General features: G+C 46.1%; 1 protein-coding gene across 1 annotated transcript in view; it reads right to left on the bottom strand.

The window, feature by feature from the left end:
- Positions 1-2,431: 2,431 nt before the first annotated feature.
- Positions 2,432-18,647, bottom strand: part of LOC127001452 (ankyrin repeat and SAM domain-containing protein 1A-like) — a 36,283-nt gene continuing 20,067 nt past the window's right edge. Inside the window, exons 5-10 of the mRNA XM_050865979.1 lie at positions 8,231-8,307; positions 7,818-8,089; positions 7,232-7,325; positions 5,517-5,622; positions 2,872-3,066; positions 2,432-2,562 (exon numbers count right to left, since the gene is read on the bottom strand). Of these exons, the coding sequence (XP_050721936.1) occupies positions 2,432-2,562; positions 2,872-3,066; positions 5,517-5,622; positions 7,232-7,325; positions 7,818-8,089; positions 8,231-8,307 (875 nt within the window). The remainder of the gene's footprint in view (positions 2,563-2,871; positions 3,067-5,516; positions 5,623-7,231; positions 7,326-7,817; positions 8,090-8,230; positions 8,308-18,647) is intronic.

Genomic DNA, 18,647 nt, shown 5'->3' with positions numbered 1-18,647 from the left:
AACAAACCCGCTAGCTATTTAAGGTTTTGACGCGTTTATGCGAAAATGAAAATCAAATCGAGGCAAACAAACAAACAAAAAATAATCAATTCACACCACTCTGCTCCTCGCCCAGGCATGAAAACGAAACAAACTGAAACACCTGAACACATGAGCCAGCCAATGACGACACACCGGAAGCCACACAAGCCACGCGGGGCAGCGACTGACAAAAATAAATAAATAAATGAATGAATATATGAATAAATAAACCGAACAATACTGTGGACGGTGTGTGTGTGTGTGTGTGTGTGTGTGTGTGGCTAATAAAAAATAATAATAAAAACAACATCTAAAGCTGGAATTAGGGTAGAAGTAGTGGTAGCAGTGGTGGTGAAATGTTGGTTGGTAGTGTGGTGGTGTACGTTATAGTGGTGGAGGTTATAGTGGTGGTGGTGGTGGAAATGGAGGTTATAGTGGTGGTGAGAATTCTTTAACTCGTTGTGGTGATGATTTGGAGACGAATGGTGGTCTAATTTGCGAAGGTGGCGGTGGTGGTGGTGGATATGGTGGTGTTGCAATGGCAGGTGTGGTTAGTGAGTGGAACTATGGGTGGTGGTGGTGGTCTGGGTAGTGTAAAAATATAGTGATGGTTTATGTAACAAGTGTGGAAGAGGTGGTTTGAGTGTGTGTGTGTGTGTGTGTGTGTGTGTGTGTTTTACGGGTGGAGGTGGTTATAGTGGTGGTGGTTTAAGTGTGGTCGTCGCAGCTATAGGACTATTAAGGGTTTGGCTGGACACTGAGCGGTCGCCGTGGTTGCAGCAGTGGTTTAGGGTCGTGCTATGAGGGGTGGTTGTGGCGGTGGTGGAGGTGGTGGTGGTGGTGGTGGTGGAGGTGGCGGCGGCAGCAACATGCACAGCTACTCACTTCTACTACCTTACTGCCGGTGGTGGTGGTGGTGTCCGCGGCCCCTCCCCCGCGGCGCGTGACGGGGGCGCTGCTGGAGGAGGTGCTGCCGGGGCTGGTGGCGGGCTGCGGCAGCTCGTCCGAGGAAGGCCGGAGGTGCCGCGAGTCCCTGGAGGTCCTGAGCGAGGTGGAGGAGCTGCGGCAGGAGCGTGGGGGCGGCGGCACCTCGTACACACCGTCATCCTCGCCGCCCCTGGAACAACCATGGGACACGGGCGGGTCAGTCACCTGTGTGCACTCGACCACCCACCCCCTGCACCTTATCATTACCCATACAGTGCCTCGTAAAGCTTGCATGCCACGCGACACATGCCCTTTGCCTACCCCACCCCTGCCCCGGGCACACAAAGGCAGACCGCCGTGCCCGCCCCGTCCGCCTAAATAATCCGGATTTCCTCGCGTTGATAAGCTGATGTTCAGGTTTATTTCGCCGAATCGAGTCAAAACAAAGAGGTATTTTCATGAGCGCTTAATCTGCCCCCCAAAATTTAGCATTCAATATTTTCGCATAAAAGCAGACCCGATAGGCCGGAACAAAAGAAAGGCTGCGCCGCGGGGATCAACTGATCGGTGCTAGCGCGTGATCCGTCTGCTTTTAATGCCCCGCGCTGATCCCCGCCACCCACTGCCCCCGCCCCCAACCCTCGACGTCCCCTGTCCCACCCTAACTCTTTCGTCCCCTGTCACACCCTGACCCTCCCCTCCCTGCCCCATACTCACTCCGAGGTCTGGCTACGGTAGGAGATGGAGCCACGGTCGCTGCCGCCGCCCACGGTCTTGGGTGGCGGAGGAACATCGTAGATAGACCAGTCCGAGGTGGCTTCCGAAACCCGGCTGGCCACGGAGGTCCGCCCGTCACGGTCCGACAAGCGACTCTCCCTGTCCGATGTGCGGCTCTCCCGGTCCGAGGTCCTGCTCTCCCGGTCCGAGGCGCGACTCTCCCTGTCGGAGGCGCGGCTCTCCCTGTCCAAGCCCGGCTGCTGGCCCAGTTCTCCCCGCCTGCTGCCCTCGCCGTCTGTCGGGCGGGCGGGAAGGAAAATGTTAGCGGCGGCCAGGCTGGCTTACGACACACACACACACACACACACACACACACACACACACACACACATACACACGGGCAAACAATACATAGGCGGCAGGCAGTACCAATCTCTCACATCACTAAAAGTACCACAGAGACGCTATAAGATTGCCTCAATACACGGCTACAAACGTTATGGACCAATAATGGATGACATTCTGAAGCAAAAATAAAAGGACAAGACACACTTCTGCCTTCTATAATAACTTGTGCATGTGACACGTGAGTGCAAACTAAAAGAATAATTATTACACTACAGCAAGGCATTAAGTTACTTCCCTACAGAGGTGTCTACAGAGTCGGGGAATCATGAGTGTGTAATAAAAACCGTGACCCATACAGTCTCCTTCTGCCATGTCATTGAAAACTTCGTCGTGGTGCTCGCTCTCTTGCTTCACTGCTTCAGGTGATGCCAGGCTGGGATCTGAGCCACCGACAACATCCCAGAAGCAGACAGAGGTAGAAGCAGCGCAGCAGCAGCGGTGATGGCGACATGGCACTCAGCAGCAGCAGGAACAGCAGAAGACACCGCCCTTTATAGAATCGCCGCAGGATATTGTGGGTGTAAAGGCGATTGCAGCTGCAGCGTGACAATGCGTCCAGCACTGCAAGGGCTGGGCATGACCGAGGCGTGACGTGGGGCAGCCAGTGTTGGTAACGTGAAGGTGTGGCGAATACCAAGAGCTGGTGTGTGGTGGCCGCGCGTGTGGGTGTGGGTGAATGGGGTGAGAGTGAGCAGAGGCCGGCCCGTGTGGCGACGTGTGGGTGTGGTGGGGGGAGAGAGGAAGGAGAGGGAGGGGAAGAAGCTGGGGAGACGATGGAAGGGGGTTGGGGAGCAGTACCTTCCACTGACATCTCTGGGTGGACGATGGTGGGGATGAGGACATTCTCGTAGGGCGACCCCAGCTCTGAGGCCGCGGGGATGGCGGGCGCGGCGAGGGGAGACCACGAGGAGGGCGGCCACACGGGGGGAGCCCAAGAGGGGGGATCGCCGGGGTCCTCGTCCTCGTCATCCAGTTCAATGAGATGCCCGTGGTCTGAGTGGGCGGCGGCGTGTGGTGTGTGGGTGAGCGGAGGGTGTGTGGGGAGAGTGTGGGTATGGCGGAGGGTGTTGGGGTGAGGTGGAGCGGGTGTGTTATGGTGTGGGTGATGTGGTGTCGTGGGTGTGGGGTGGTGGGGGTGAGAGGAGGGTGAGGTAATGGTGTGGGTGTAGGTGTGGAGGGTAAGGTGCAGCATCGAAGAGTATCACAGAGTACGTTAAGGTGTTGTGTGGTGGAAAATGTCGATACAAGATACACAGTGAAAAGTAAGTATGTGTAAGTGTGTGTGTGTGTGTGTGTGTGTGTGTGTGTGTGTGTGTGTGTGTGTGTGTGTGTGAAGGAGCATTATGTACACAAAGAAACAAAGTGAGATTAAAACCAATAGAGCGTGGAGTATTGAGTGTGGTGGTGGTTGGGGGGGGGGGTGGCGGTGGTGGTGGTGGTGGTATCAGTGGAGGCGGGACGGGGCGTATATGGACCGTGTGTAGATAGAATAAGAAGAGGGTGGGGGAGAGAGGAGGAACAAAGAGCAACAATAAGCATATCAACAAGCAATCATTGCATTACCATGCCACAACCTCACTAAATCAAGACTCGGCAAACAGCTAAATAATCATAAAAATCAACAGAAGAATAAATCAATCACTGGACATACGTAATATCAACCAAGGCAATAGTAATGATAAAACTAATAATAATAATCACTGTAGCCTACCTTACGAATGCTATAAAAAAAATCAAGTAGAGGTTCAGGTAAATGGAAAAAGTCAGGAGTAATAAAAAGACTAATTAGAACACAGGTAGACAATAGGCAGGTGATCCCACAAGAGCTGCTGCTGAATACGTCCCTACAATGCTGGCGACAGGCAAAGCACACACACACACACACACACACACACACACACACACACACACACACACACACACACACACACACACTGGCATTTACCTGAATCTAGGATGAAAGGTGATTATTTTTGTTTTATGTACACTACCTGGTTTGTGTGAGCGTATCCAACTGTTATGCAAGTATAAGTGTTGTTGCAATACATTCACTTTTACTCTTACGGAACATTGAACCTATTTTTAAGATTCTTTATTGCACATTATTATTATTATTATCATTGCTGCTGTTATTGTTGTTGTTGTAGTGATGATGATGTTGGTGCTTTTCTTCTTCTTCTTCTTCTTGTTATTATTATTATTATTATTATCATTATTATTGTAAGAGGCATCAGCATTGTAATCACAGATGTTCTTGATGTTTTTGTTTGTGTTTTCTCCAATAAGCAAGAACGTTACATATTTTACAGCATTTCACTGAAGCTCTCTTAAAACTGTAAATTTGTGTTCGTTTTAAGTGTTGAGTGGGAGACTTTCAACACACACACACACACACACCTTCACCTACATACCTGCGCTCTCTCTCTCTCTCTCTCTCTCTCTCTCTCTCTCTCTCTCTCTCTCTCATGCATTTCCTAACCCCTCATCATCTTTAACTGTTGTCTTATCTTCCCTCCTTTCTCCCCCCTCCATGCATGTATACCTGTCTACCTTCCTACCTTCCCAACGCCTCTGATGCTGTGGACGGGGAGGGAGAGGAGAGGAGCGGGTAATGGGATGAGGTAAGGTAAGGCAAAGTAGGGTCAGCTAAGGGAAGGTATGGTAAAGTAAGGTAATTTAAGGTAAAGTAAGGTAGGTAGGGAAAGGTAATGTAAGGTAAGGAAGAGAAAGAAAAGGATAAAACACGGTAAAAAGAGCACAAGGAACAGAAGAAAGAACAACTAAGGAAGCACAAGTGTCAGAAAATTAATTTGTGAAAGTGTTAATTCGTAAGGTAAAAACTGAGATAAGGGAGATGCAATTACGACATGCGAGGAGAGAAGAAGAAGGACGATGAGGACGAGGAAGAAGCAGCGACAATACTGAGAAACAAAGGAGGTAAAAGAGGGAGAGGAAAAGGATGCAAAGATGTAAATATGAGAACGAGAGTAAGAAACTTTACAAAGAGTAAGGACAAAAGATGAAATTAGAAGAATGAACGATGACATAAAAAAGGAAAGACGAGGAAAGTCAGAGAGGGAAGAGAGAGAAAAAAAAAGACTTGCAGAGTAGGTGGAGCAGAAAACGATAAATAAATAAAAATGAAGAAAACGCACGAAAGAAGTGAAGAATGAACGGTAACATAAAAAAAGGAAAGACAAGATGAGGAAAGTCAGAGAGGGAAGAGAGAGAGAAAAAAAAAGACTTGCAGGGTAGGTGGAGCAGAAAACGATAAATAAATAAAAATGAAGAAAACGCACGAAAGAAGAAAAATAAAGATGACACAAATTACAAAGAAATCGGAGGAGCTGAGACCTAACCAGAGACAAGGGAACGAGTAGAGGACGACGACGAGGGGGAGGAGGAGGAGAACGAGGAGAAGTAGGGTCAGGGGTAACTCGTACATTTGATAAGGTTGGTGATTTCCTGGGTGATGGGGGTGTTGATGAGGGCGATGGTGTCCAGTACGGTGTGGCCTCGGTCGTTCCTCACCTCGGCGTCCGCACCAGCCTCCAGGAGCACCCGTACCACGTCCACCTGCACGCCCACGCACGCCCGCCACCCACACACACCCCGCCACGTCAGGAGCGGCGGCGGTGGGGTGGGGTGTTGGGAGGGGGAATTGTATGGGGGGAAAGATGGTTTGTTTTGGGTAAGGAGGAGGATGGGGAGGAGGAAGAGGAGTTTTTGGTATATATATATATGGAGAGAGAGAGAGAGAGAGAGAGAGAGAGAGAGAGAGAGAGAGAGAGAGAGAGAGAGAGAGAGAGAAATCATTAAATCAAGTCGATATCTGTAAAAGCATCATATAAAATCACACACACACACACACACACACACATCTCCATCACGACCTGGCCAATCAATCAAAGGTAATAAATCACAGGTCAAAACAAAGCGTCATGAGCTCCTTCCTTTACGGCAAAAAACAAATCACACACACCACACACACACACACACGCATAATCAGTCCCATCACATATTAAAGCACCCCAAGATGTAGTATATCACAGGGGCAACTAACTAAAACTACTGATGTACTACTACTAAGGCAATGGAGCTGACACACTACCACACAAGGCAGCAGCGATGGGAAGGCAGGAAGAGTAGAGGGAGGGAGGTTGTAAGTCAGGAGAGTCCAGGAGTATAAGGAGGAGTGACAGGGGGAAACCGAAAGTGCATGCGGACTAACCAAGGGAAACAGAACTATATAATATTAGGGAAGCAAGTTAGGTAATAAGGGAAGGATAATAAGAGTACAGAGAGGTAGTTACGATAGGCGGGAGAGGAAGAGGATTGACAAAAGGAAACCGAGAGTGCAGACTAACCGAGGGAAACGGAGCCAGTTAATATTTGGGAAGGAAGTTACAGAAAGGTAGTTTTGCGCCGAGAAAGAGGAACAGGAGTGGCTGAGGGAAACCGAGAGTGTAGACTAACCGAGGGAAACGGAGCCAGTTAATATTTGGAAAGGAAGTTATAGAAAGGTAGTTACGAATGCCGAGAAAGAGGAACAGGAGTGACTGAGGCAAAGCGAGAGTGCAGACTAACCCAGGAAAATGGAACCTGTTATATAAGGGAAGGAAGTTAATAAAAGAGCACAGGGAGGTAGTTAGGACACCCGAAAAAGAGGACAATAATGTGAAAGAGAAAGAAGAGTGATAAAGGAAAGCGGAATTACAGTCTAAACCAGAAAAATGGAGACAGTTATGTTCGTGAAGGAAGTTAAAATACACAGAGGTAGTTAAGATATCCGAGGAAGAGGAGGAATGACAGGAAAGCGAAGTGTGGACCTAACCAGGAAAGTATAGCCAATTTTTCCTCGGTGGTGAAGCATGTTACGTATGGTGAGATAGACAGAGGGGCCTGTGCGGGGCGGACTATACACGGGTAGGTACATAGGACGACAGCGATAAGGTAAGAGAGTACGAACGTGTTTAGAGATAGGGGAATAATACGACAGGGTGATAAGTTGCGGAGGAAAGAAATGAAAGGAAGAGGAAAGCAGAGAAAAACAGCAGATTAAGACGTAATATTTCAAGAGGAGGACAGACAGCAGTGGATGAGCGAGGCGAGCTATGGGTGAAGAGTGTGAGGTGAGGTGATGGAGGGTGCACAGTACCTTGCCACAGAGGGCGGCCTCGTGGAGGGGCGCTCCCTGCCCTGTGCGCACATTGACGTGGTGGCCCCGCGCCAGCAGCAGCTTCACTACTTCCCTGCTCGCCGGCCAGGCAGGGGCAGGAGAGGGACGGCGGGGGGTACGGATACAGAGAATGCCAGAGTAGTGGTAGAGATAGTAGTGGTAATGGTGAAAGTAGTAGTGGTAGTAGTAGTGGTGGTAGTATTATTAAAGGTAGTAGTAGTAGTAGTAGTAGTAGTAGTAGTAGTAGTAGTAGTAGTAGTAGTAATAGTAGTAATAGTAGTAGTAGTAGTAGTAGTAGAATCAGGGGAGTAAATGAGTGAGGGATGAAGGAGGGAGGGGTGGAGGGGGTGGCGGCAGGGAGGGGGGAAGGGAGCGTTAGTAGGGTGTTGCAGTATTAGCGGCCAGGGTGGGCCTGTACGCAGCATGACAGGGTTACCGGCCTGGTATTTACACATGTACAACTTCAACACATGTATGAGGGTGTTATTACTGCTACGAGCCATTCTCTGTTGGGCTGCCTACGGCTCCGTGTTAGTGGACGGCACCGCCGGGCCCGCTCACTCACCTGTGGCCGTTCCTGGAGGCGCGGTGCAGGGGCGTGTGGGGGAAGACGGCGGCACTGGCGGCGGCCACGGTGTACGGCCGCAGGAGGTCCGGGTGGGCCCGCACCAGCACCTCCACCGTGTTGATGCGCCCGTACTGCGCCGCCAGGTCCAGCGCCGTCTCCGCCTGCAGGTTGGGCACGGTGGGGTCCCCGCCGCGTGCCAGGAGGAGCTGCGCCGCCTCCGTGTGGCCATATTGCGACACACAGTGCAGGGCTGTCTCGCCACCCTTGTTCTGGAAAGAGAAAAACACACAGGTTAAGTCGACACCTCAGGTATGTCCTACTCCTGCTGTAGAGGAATGAGGCGGCCTGCACCAGCCTCAGGGCCAGTTCCTCGCCCGCCCACCACCCTGAAGGAGCATGGCACCGCGGGCCTGAGAGGCGGCCACGTGTCCCTCGACAATAACTGATTGCCCCACGCCGCTGATGCTGACGTGACTTGTTAGGCGGTCTGCGGGAGGGAGGGCAGGGGGGGGAACAGGGCTAGAGGGAGGAGGGCCAGGAGCGGCAGGAGTGAAAAATTAGGGAAAAGTAAAGATCAGGACCAGACGCCCGAGGGGAGGGAACACGGGGAGGACAAATATAGTGCGTCTGGCTGCAAACATTAATAAAACGAGAAGACATTTTGTTCTTTGGGGGGAACAATGCATAACAACGAGAGAGAGAGAGAGAGAGAGAGAGAGAGAGAGAGAGAGAGATATGGGGGGGAGGACACCCATACCGAGACCGAGAGACTGATCAGAGGAGACACATCACCCTCGCCATCACACTACCTCATTATTCTACTCCACTACACCCTTTCAGCCCTGTCTGTCTAGCTTAAAACACCTCCTCCCCTCACCCCCCCGGACTGGTAATGGCCGCCTCCCCATCACCGCCGCCCATTTGAGCACCACTAAAAGGCCCTCTGTCGCTAATTGTCTGACTGCCTGTTTGACGCGGATCATCACCATCCCCAGCTACGCCCCTCGTCAACCCTTCCCTCGCGCCGCGCCCGCCCTCACGCCTCACTTTTCACCCTCACGCTTCCCCTCACTCAGTCATCAACGCATTCATTATAACGGCAATACAGATTCATACACAGACAGGGATGGGTGAATAGGAGATGGTTTGGTATAGATAGGAATATAGGTACAGAAAAGAAATACATGGATAGATACGGATGGGCGCCTATATATATTAAAAAAGATATAGTGACAAAGATATAGTTATAAATAAGGAGGGATGATTGAATAGAAAATGGTTTAATATGGGTAGGTAGTTAAGATAAATAGAAAACAAATAGATGGATAAATATAGAAGGGTTTATATATATCAAGATGAGCAGATATATTTAGGTTCATACACAGAGGGTGAACAGGAGATAGTTTGGTATGGAATGGAAGATATGTAGCTACCTAGATGGGCAAATGTATAGATGAATGCATACTTATTAAAAAAAAAGAGTAGATGGATTCATACACAGATAGGGATGGTGTATAGAGGATAGTTTGATATGGATAAGTAGACAGATGGACAGAAAAAGATGGATAGGTATAGAAGTTGTATACATTAAGACGAATAGGTAGGTATAGATTCATACACGGATAGGGAAGGATGGATAGTTTGATATGTACAGGTCCCCCTGGAAGAAGCCTAGGGCCGACCATCAGGCCCCCGGGAAGATGCCTACCTAAAAAAAAAAAAAAAAAAAAAAAAAAAAAAAAAAAAAAAAAAAGATAGGTAGAAAACAAACAGGTGAACAAAAATAAAGATGGAATAAATAGATCTGTAAATTAAGCATGACAAAATATGTATACTCCCCCAACAATGTATATATAGTGCAAATATACATAACCATTCTAACAGGGTAAATAGAAAGAGAAATGCCACGATTTTTTTTTTTTACATTAAAGGAGGCAGCTCAAGGGAAAAGTAAAAAATAAAAAATAAAAATCCCACTGGTCCCACTACCGCAAATAGTTGACTGACAAGGCGCAAGAGGGTCACAATCAGACAGGTGGAGAGGTAGGTGCCTTGATACTCCCCTCTTGAAAACGTTGAAGTCGTAGGCAGGAGGAAATATACACAAAGGACGGCGATACGAGATCCCGCCCGTTACGATACAATGAAGGGATACAAGACGAAGAAGGAAAGAAATCACGGTCTTAGCAATATTCTGAGTAGCGGGCTTTTTTTATTATTATTGTTTCCTTTTTTTGTGCCCTTGAACTGTCTCCTTTGTTGTAAAAAAAAAAAAAAAAAAAAATCTGTGTCCTTCCGCAGTCATTTCCTTCCTTCACCTCACTGTCATCATCTTACCTCACCTCACCTTCCTGATCTCACCTCATCTCCTTCATCTCAGCTCATCTTCCTCATCTCCTTACCTCACTTTTCTCTCTTCCATCGTCCTCATTTCCCTCAACTCACCTCCCCTTCCTGATCTCTTCACCCCATCTCCTTCACCTCACCCTCCTCATCTCCTTACCTCACTTTTCTCTCTTCTCACCGTCCTCATCTCCCTCACCTCTTCATCTCTGCTTCCTCATCTCCTTACCTCACCTTCCTCATCTCCTCGCCTCACCTTCCTCATCTCTTCACCTCACCTACCTGCTCTCCTCATCTTACCTTCCTCACCTCACCTTCCTCATCTCTTCCGTACCTCACCTTCCTCATCCCCTCACCTCATCTTCCTCATCTCCGCCTGCGTGTGTGTTCCCTCGCCCCCTTAACTTTGCCTCATAACGTAAATGCATACTCAAGTTACCACCACCATCCTACCTTCCCAACTACACCGGTCTTTCTTTGTTAACCTGTATTTTTGTATACCTGAATGTATTTTTGCATATTTGTCTGTCTTTCTTTGTCTCATAACACAGACGTATATCGAAGTTATCAACACTTAACCTATCTATATACAGGTGTCTTTTATTCCATTCATCTGTCTTCTTACGCCACTACTTACCTGTAAACCTACCTATTAATCCACTTACGTCACTACCCACGTATCTACGACTCAACTCCTTTTGTTTTATGTCACTATCTACTTAGCTACCTACCTATCTAATTAAGTCACTACCTACCTACCAATCTACATTCACTACCCGTTTCCATGCCTACCCACTTACCTGCCTCACTTCCTCCTGTTTTTCACCATCCTTGCCAAAAGCTCTATTCCATTATCACATCAATCCTTCCTAATATTTTCTCCCTTTGTCTCTCCTAACTTTCTTAATTCTAACTTTTTATTTTTCCTTCTGATTTTTCTTGTGTAAGTTTTTTTTTCTCTCCAGCCTTTTCACGTTTTCTCCCTCTGTATCTTCTTTCCATATATTACATTTACAACTATCTACTTTCTCCCATCATATTTCCTAGTGTAACATCTTCCTTTCCTTTCCTTCTCCCGGCTCCCTCTTCCTTTCTTTACCCCTTCGTGCCCACACCTTAACACTGCAGCTTTTTTTTTTCCTCCCATCCTTATTCAGTGTATCTTTCCTCCCTTCATTAGCTTACCTACCTTTGCTCACATCCCCACTCCCTTACCCCATCCCTCCTTCCTCTCTCCCCTCCCCTCCCAACCTCCCTTTAATCTGGCACCTTCATCTCACGTAGTACCTGATATCCTCCCATTTCGTTCCTCCTCCTCCTCCTCCAAAACGGCCCCAACGGTGATCCTCTGGGCTTCCATATACCTTTCGTTAATTAATATTGGTTCTACCTTCTCGTTTTCCCTCGCTTTCCCTTCCTTCCATCCCGCTCTATAAGGACTCTCCCTTCTCTCATTCTCTCATTCCCCTGCCTACCTACTGTCTTATTTTCTCCTGCTCTTCACCTTCCTGCCTTCCTCACTGTATAACAACCTGTGACTCATTGACCTTTAACACCGCGAGATGGGATGAAAAAGGAATGATCTAAGTGCATGTGATCGGTATTATCAGACGCTTTCTCCACTCACTTCAACAAATTCCAAAGGCCGAAAAAAAGGGTTATCGCGTTCTTTTTTTTTTTACGTGCATGATATAGAAGTTTTGTCATACTACCACCAGGATCATAAAACTACCCCCCATGAAAATGACCAACACAACTCCTATGAAAGCCTTACCAAATGCGTGTGCTTGAGCGACTAAATTGTTAAGAATATGGCCCATGTATACCTCATCCCTGCCTTTCCCCGCACGATAGATACATTCAAGAAAAGGTTAGACAACTTCATGGCTAGTGCAGTTATGTGAGGTTAAGTTTACAGAAGCTGCTTTGTATAGTACTACCGGCATCTCGCAGACTCCTTATGTTATGTTTTTACACTTTATCATCATCCCTACTCACTGCAACGCGGTATAATGTGTACGGCCCGCTCATCATCTCCCGGCTTACAATGTCTCTGTGTCATGGCCGTGTGTATGTGCGCCTATTACGGTTATGTCAACAAGGTGGTATCGCTTGGGAATTGTAGTTGCTGATAGGTTGGTGTCCTTTATCGCCGAGATGTGGGTCAGCACCATATCACCAGCATCACTGTAAATAACTTTCACCACCTCTCTTATCGCACTGTTATGGCTACTATACCCTCACCATCATCATCATCATCACCACAACAATAACCACCATCATCATTACAACTACTATAACAATAACTACTACTAATGCTAATACTAAGACTAATAACAACACAAATATCCCAACATCATTACCACCCTTGACATTCACAAATATGATAATGAAGTAAATATATATGAAGCAATGACGTATTTTTCTACTAATAAATATAAAAAACAAAAAGTGGGGATTTCACTGATGGTAGTAGTAGTAGTAGTAGTAGTAGTAGTAGTAGTAGTAGTAATAGTAGTAGTAGTAGTAATAGTAGTAGTAGTAGTAATAGTAGTAGTAATAGTAGTAGTGGTAATAGTAGTAGTAGTAGTAGTAGTAATAGTAGTAGTAGTAGTAGTAGTAGTAGTAGTAGTAGTAGCATATAAACAATAATAATAACAATGAAAAATAAATAATAATGCCACCACCACCACTACTAATACCACCACCACCACCACCACCATATCATCACCACCATCAGCCATCCAATCGCCTAGTCATGCCACCCAGCAGACAAACAGACACACAGACAGACACACACACACACAGACAGAAAGGAAACCCCGTGACCTTTTCTGCGAGGGAAATATCTAGTACAGCTCTTCTTTAACATTCTCTCTCTCTCTCTCTCTCTCTCTCTCTCTCTCTCTCTCTCTCTCTCTCTCTCTCTCTCTCTCTCTCTCTCTCTCTCTCTCTCCTTCCACCTTTTCTTCTTCCCTCCCATCCTCTTCCTTAAGTCTCCTTCCCTCCCTCCTCCATATTTTATTTATGTCTTCCCTTCCCTCATCTCCGCCTCATCTCCACCTTCATAAACCTCCTCCTATCGTCTCCATCCAGTCTTTTACCGCCCCTCTTCACCTGCTCCCTCATATTCCTCCAATCATCGGCACCTCTAATTTTACCTTCACTCTCATTCCTCTCAGATATCTCAAACTTCATTCCTTATTCTCTCTCTCTCTCTCTCTCTCTCTCTCTCTCTCTCTCTCTCTCTCTCTCTCTCTCTCTCCTTCATAACCTCTAGCCTTCTCTTCCTCCTCCTCTTTCCCCCATCCTTCCCTCTTTTCCTATCCTTAAAATTTCACCTTCCTTCCTTCATTTCCTCTTTCATCCATTTTGTACTCCCCTCCACATCTTTTACTCATCCCCATTTTCACCTTCAAACTTTCTTTCTTCCTCTCTCCGCTTCCTTTCTTCCTCTTCATAACCTTTAACCCTTCTCCTCCTCTTTCCTTTTCCTCATTCCCAAGCCTTCAAATTTCACTTCCTTTCCCCTCTTCCTCTCTCTTCACTCATGTATTCACAGGGTTGCAAAAAATCACGATTTTTCTTTAAAAAAATTCGATTAACTTTATTTAAATCGGATTTTTTTATTTAATCGATTTTCTTTATTAAAATGTTTTTTTTTTACTAATCCTGTTTGTTTCCGCTGATAATTTGATTCAGTCTTATGAGGCCATTTTCTTATATATTATATATATCCAATGTTATATATATATATATATATATATATATATATATATATATATATATATATATATATATATATATATATATATATATATATATATATATATATATATATATATATATATATATATATATATATATATATATTGGGTAATGTATATTAAAGTATGATTTCATTTAACATTGGCCAAGTTTAATACAAGAAAATGGCCTCATAAGACTGAAACAAATTATCAGCGGAAACAAACAAGGATTAGTAAAAAAAAATAATAATAATAACAAATAAATAAATGAAGAAAATCGATTTAAATAAAAAAAATCCGATTTAAATAAAATAAATCGATTTTTTTTAAATCATTTTAAATACAGTATATTTAATTTTGATTTAAATAGTGATATTTTTACTCTGATTTAAATCGATTTAAATCACTTAATTTAAGTCAAACCAACCCTGTGTATTCCCTTCCACATTTTTACCCATCTCCCCCTTCTCACCTCCCCATTCCTTATCACCCCAATTCACATCCCCTAAACATCTCCGCTTTTCTCAACTCTCTCCCCATCTGCACTTCCCCTAATGACTATAATGTAAGGTTAGAAAGCGTTATTACATCCATTAAGTGTCTTCGATATTAATGTGGGTGAGGGGGGAGGTAGAAGAGGGAAGCAGAGGGGGGAAATGGGGGGGTGGAAGTGGGGGAGGGGAGGGGAGGAGAGAAAAAAAATGATAGGAAGTGATTATGAGTGGTGGGAAGGAGTTAAGTGGTGGTGGAGGAGGAGGAGGAAGCGGAGGAGGAGGAAGAAGGAAAGGAGCGGAGGAAACATGGAAACATGGACGAACAGGCAGCAGAAAGCCTATTGGCTCATTGCGAGGCTGCCTGCTTTCAGTGATTTAATCAATTCGTCAGCTACAGGAGTGACTTGCGGGAAGGATTGAAGCACTTCTGTACGTACTCGTGGGTACGTTTAGTTAACTCCCGACGCAGCAAAGTGACGGTCAATGCAATTTTTAAAGGAGTTGATTGTTTCCACACTAACCACTCCTGCAGGAAGGCTGTTCCAGTGGCGGACGACTCTATTCGAAAAATAACTCCTGCCGATATCCGTAAAGCATCACTTGGCTTGAATTGTTTTACCGTTGTTTCTTGTTCGCGGGTTAGTTTGTAGGGTGAAGAGTTTGGAGTGATCAACATTGCTGAACTTGTTCAGGTACTTGAAGACTTGTATCAGGTCTCCCCGCAGTCGTCTCTTTTCCAACGGGAAGAGGTTGAGTCGCTTGAGTCTTTCTTCGTAAGGTTGCGTTCTCCATGATGGTATCATTTTCGTAGCGCGTCGCTGTACTCTCTCTCTCTCTCTCTCTCTCTCTCTCTCTCTCTCTGGAGGAGGAGGAGGAGGAATGATTAATTGGTGTATTCGATCAAGGCGCCGCAGAAAGATGAGGATGAGGAGGAAAAGGATGAGGGGGAAATGGATGAGAAAGAGGAGGAAGAAGAGGAGACCCGATAAACTAACAACTGTAACTGTGTCATGATCATGGTCATGGTGATAGTGGTGGTGGTGAATAGGGGAGTGCAAGATAGTGGTGGTGATAGTTGTCATGGTGGTAGTGGAGGGGGAGAGGGGGAAGGAAAAATGAAAATAAGGGAAGGAAAAGATGAAGGAGAGAGGAAGTGCAAAGGAGGGGATAAGGATGGAAGGGAGAAAAAGGAAAGAAAAACGGTAAGAAATAAGGAAGGAAAATATATGACAGGGAACGAAAGGGAAATATAGGAAAGGGAAAGCATGATAAGGAAAGGGAAGGCATTGTAGAGGAAGAGGAAGGAAGGCAAAGAAGGGAAGAAAAACGAAGGAAAGGAAACAGAAGGGAATAAAAAGTAAAAAAAAAAAAAAATAGCGTTAGAAAAGAGAGAGAGAGAGAGAGAGGAGGGGGGGGGGGGGGGTATAGTGACGAAGTGGTGTCAGAGTGAAATAAATACATGGACGCGGCATAATTTCTGGCCACCACATTAATGGCCGCTTTTCATGTGAGGCAGCGGCGGCCAAATGTTAAACACGCTGTTTGAAATGGAATTAAAACATTAAAACACGTGGGGGGGGGGGGGGGTGAGGGTAATACGGATGAGGCGCCTCCACCCCCCAACCTACCCCCCTCCCCTAGCCTGTGTGTGTGTGTGTGTGTGTGTGTGTGTGTGTGTGTGTGTGTGTGTGTGTGTGTGTGTGTGTGTGTGTGTGTGTGTGTGTGTGTGTGTGTGTGTGTGTCAGGCCTTGTCGCGTTACAGTCATTATTTTTCGGTGTAATTAATGTCCCCTCTTTTTTTTTTTTTTTTTTTTTTGGTGGGGGGGTGGGGGAGGGCAGTCACTCACCGCAACGCATTCCGGTGTCAAGCAAATATAATTACAAAACGCACCACGCTGCAATAATAACAACAATAATGATAATAATGAATAATAATAACAATAATAATAATAATAATAATAATAATAATAATAATAATAATAATAATAATAATAATAATAATAATAATAATAATAACAAAATTAACAACCATAATCCATAACATAAGAGAACGACACAAACTGAGAAAACAATTAGTAGTAGTAATAGTAGTAGTAGTAGTAGTAGTAGTAGTTGTAGTGAATAATAATAAAAGATGAATAATGTAATGTAAATTGTGATGAAAAAATAAAGAAAGGAGGAGAAAAAAAGATGCGGAAGAGGAGGAGGAGGAGGAGGAAGAGCAGAATGAGAACATAAAAATAAAAGTTCAAGGAAAAGGGAAAAAATGAGAACAAAAACAAAGGTGGAAATCTTATAACCCAAGGCAACACAAGTAGGAAAAGACGAACAAGCAGGTTTCAGGAGGAGGAGGAGGAGGAGGAGGAGGAGGAGGAGGAAGAGCAGAGGAACGAGGAGGGAGGGAGATGGCAAGGAGGGTGGCAGGGAGGGTGTGTTCGGTAAATGTACCTCAACCAGCCAGCCATGCACCACCACCACCATCGCCACCATCACCACCACCTGCAGGAGACACACACCGAGGCGTCCCATCAGAGCCCTCATGTGCCAATCCAAGGCTTCCAAGGATCACTAGGAGAATCTGACCCGGTTCCCAAGCATACCTAAGGGACGGGGGATGGGGGGGAGGATTGGGGAAGTCAATGATGCTGCTCTCTCTCTCTCTCTCTCTCTCTCTCTCTCTCTCTCTCTCTCTCTCTCTCTCTCTCTCTCTCTCTCTCTCTCTCTCACGTATTGTCTATCAGATAAAATATTTTCCTTAACTCACGCCTTATCATCATCATCTCCTCCTCCTCCTCCTTCTCACTGTCATCATTTCTCGCCCCCTCTATCCTTCCCTCCCCCATCTCCGTTCCTTTATCATCCCTTTTCATCTCCCTTCCTCACCATACAGCATCCTTCTCTCTCACTTTCCCTTCAGTATGCCTCTCTCTCCCCTTCCCTTCCTCAGCTTCCTCCTTTCTCCCTCTTTCTTCAGCATCTCTCTCCATCTCTCTCCTTCTCCTTCCTCTCCCTTTCTCCATTTCCCAACAGCATCCTCCCTTCTTCTCCCATTAGCATCCTCTCTCTACACCTCTACATCATCCACCCTTTCTCTCCGTTTAGCATCTCCTCTCTCCCCTTTTCCATCTAGCATCCCCCGTCTCTTCATCTCCCTTCCTCTCCCTACTCCAGAATTCACCCCCCCGTCTCTTCATCTGGCGGCCCTCCGTGCTACGTCGAGGAGGGAGCGAAGACCTAACTTAATATTTTTTCAATGTTGAGGCTAAAGTGAAATTGTTGTAAGATTGATGCTGCGAGAGAGAGAGAGAGAGAGAGAGAGAGAGAGAGAGAGAGAGAGAGAGAGAGAGAGAGAGAGAGAGAGAGAGAGAGAGAGAGAGAGAGAGAGAGAGAGAGAGAGAGAGAGTAATAGGCCGGGGGTATGGGGGGGTAGGTTGACATAATATATACTTCCACGTCGACAGCTAAATTATGATTGACAATAAAGACAGGAAGAAAATTAAGGTGAAACAATTGAACAACTAAGAGGTATATAAGTCTCTCTCTCTCTCTCTCTCTCTCTCTCTCTCTCTCTCTCTCTCTCTCTCTCTCTCTCTAACAATTGCATTTCGCCACCCATCACGAGGCAATGAGAAGGGGCTACGTGAGAGAGAGAGAGAGAGAGAGAGAGAGAGAGAGAGAGAGAGAGAGAGAGAGAGAGAGAGAGAGAGAGAGAGAGAGTAAAAATAAGAGGGGAAAATCACTAAGATCTTGACTGTCATTCTATGTGTGGCTCACGTGACACGGCCCACACGCCCTTCCCGCCTCCCCCACACCGCCTCTCACTCACATACTTCTTCTCCATCACTCTAAATCTATACCCTCAATATTACTTCCATCCCCTCCCCACCATTACTACTACTACTACTACTACTACTACTACTACTACTACTACTATTGCTGCTCCTCCTACTTCTATTACACTCCCAAAACCATTAATGTAAGTGGTAGATGTGATGATGCTTGTGGTAATCCCTATTTCTTTTCCACATTCTACCCTTTGTAACCTTCCCACCTTCTCTACCTTTTCCTACAGTCCCCCCAGCTTCCCTTTCCCCTAAAACTTCCCTTCTACGACACTTCTACCTTCCCTTTCCCTTATGTATCCCCTTCCCCTGTCTCTCTACTTTAACACTTCTATATATCTCCCCATAACTGCCTCTACAAAATTTAATCACCAACTTCTCTCCTTAATCTTCCCCTCT

Source organism: Eriocheir sinensis, chromosome 21, assembly GCF_024679095.1.
Source record: "Eriocheir sinensis breed Jianghai 21 chromosome 21, ASM2467909v1, whole genome shotgun sequence".
In the NCBI taxonomy this organism is placed as follows: Eukaryota; Metazoa; Arthropoda; class Malacostraca; order Decapoda; family Varunidae; genus Eriocheir; species Eriocheir sinensis.
The sequence above is the reverse complement of the archived record's forward strand: the minus strand, read 5'-3'. Positions and strand labels throughout refer to the sequence as shown.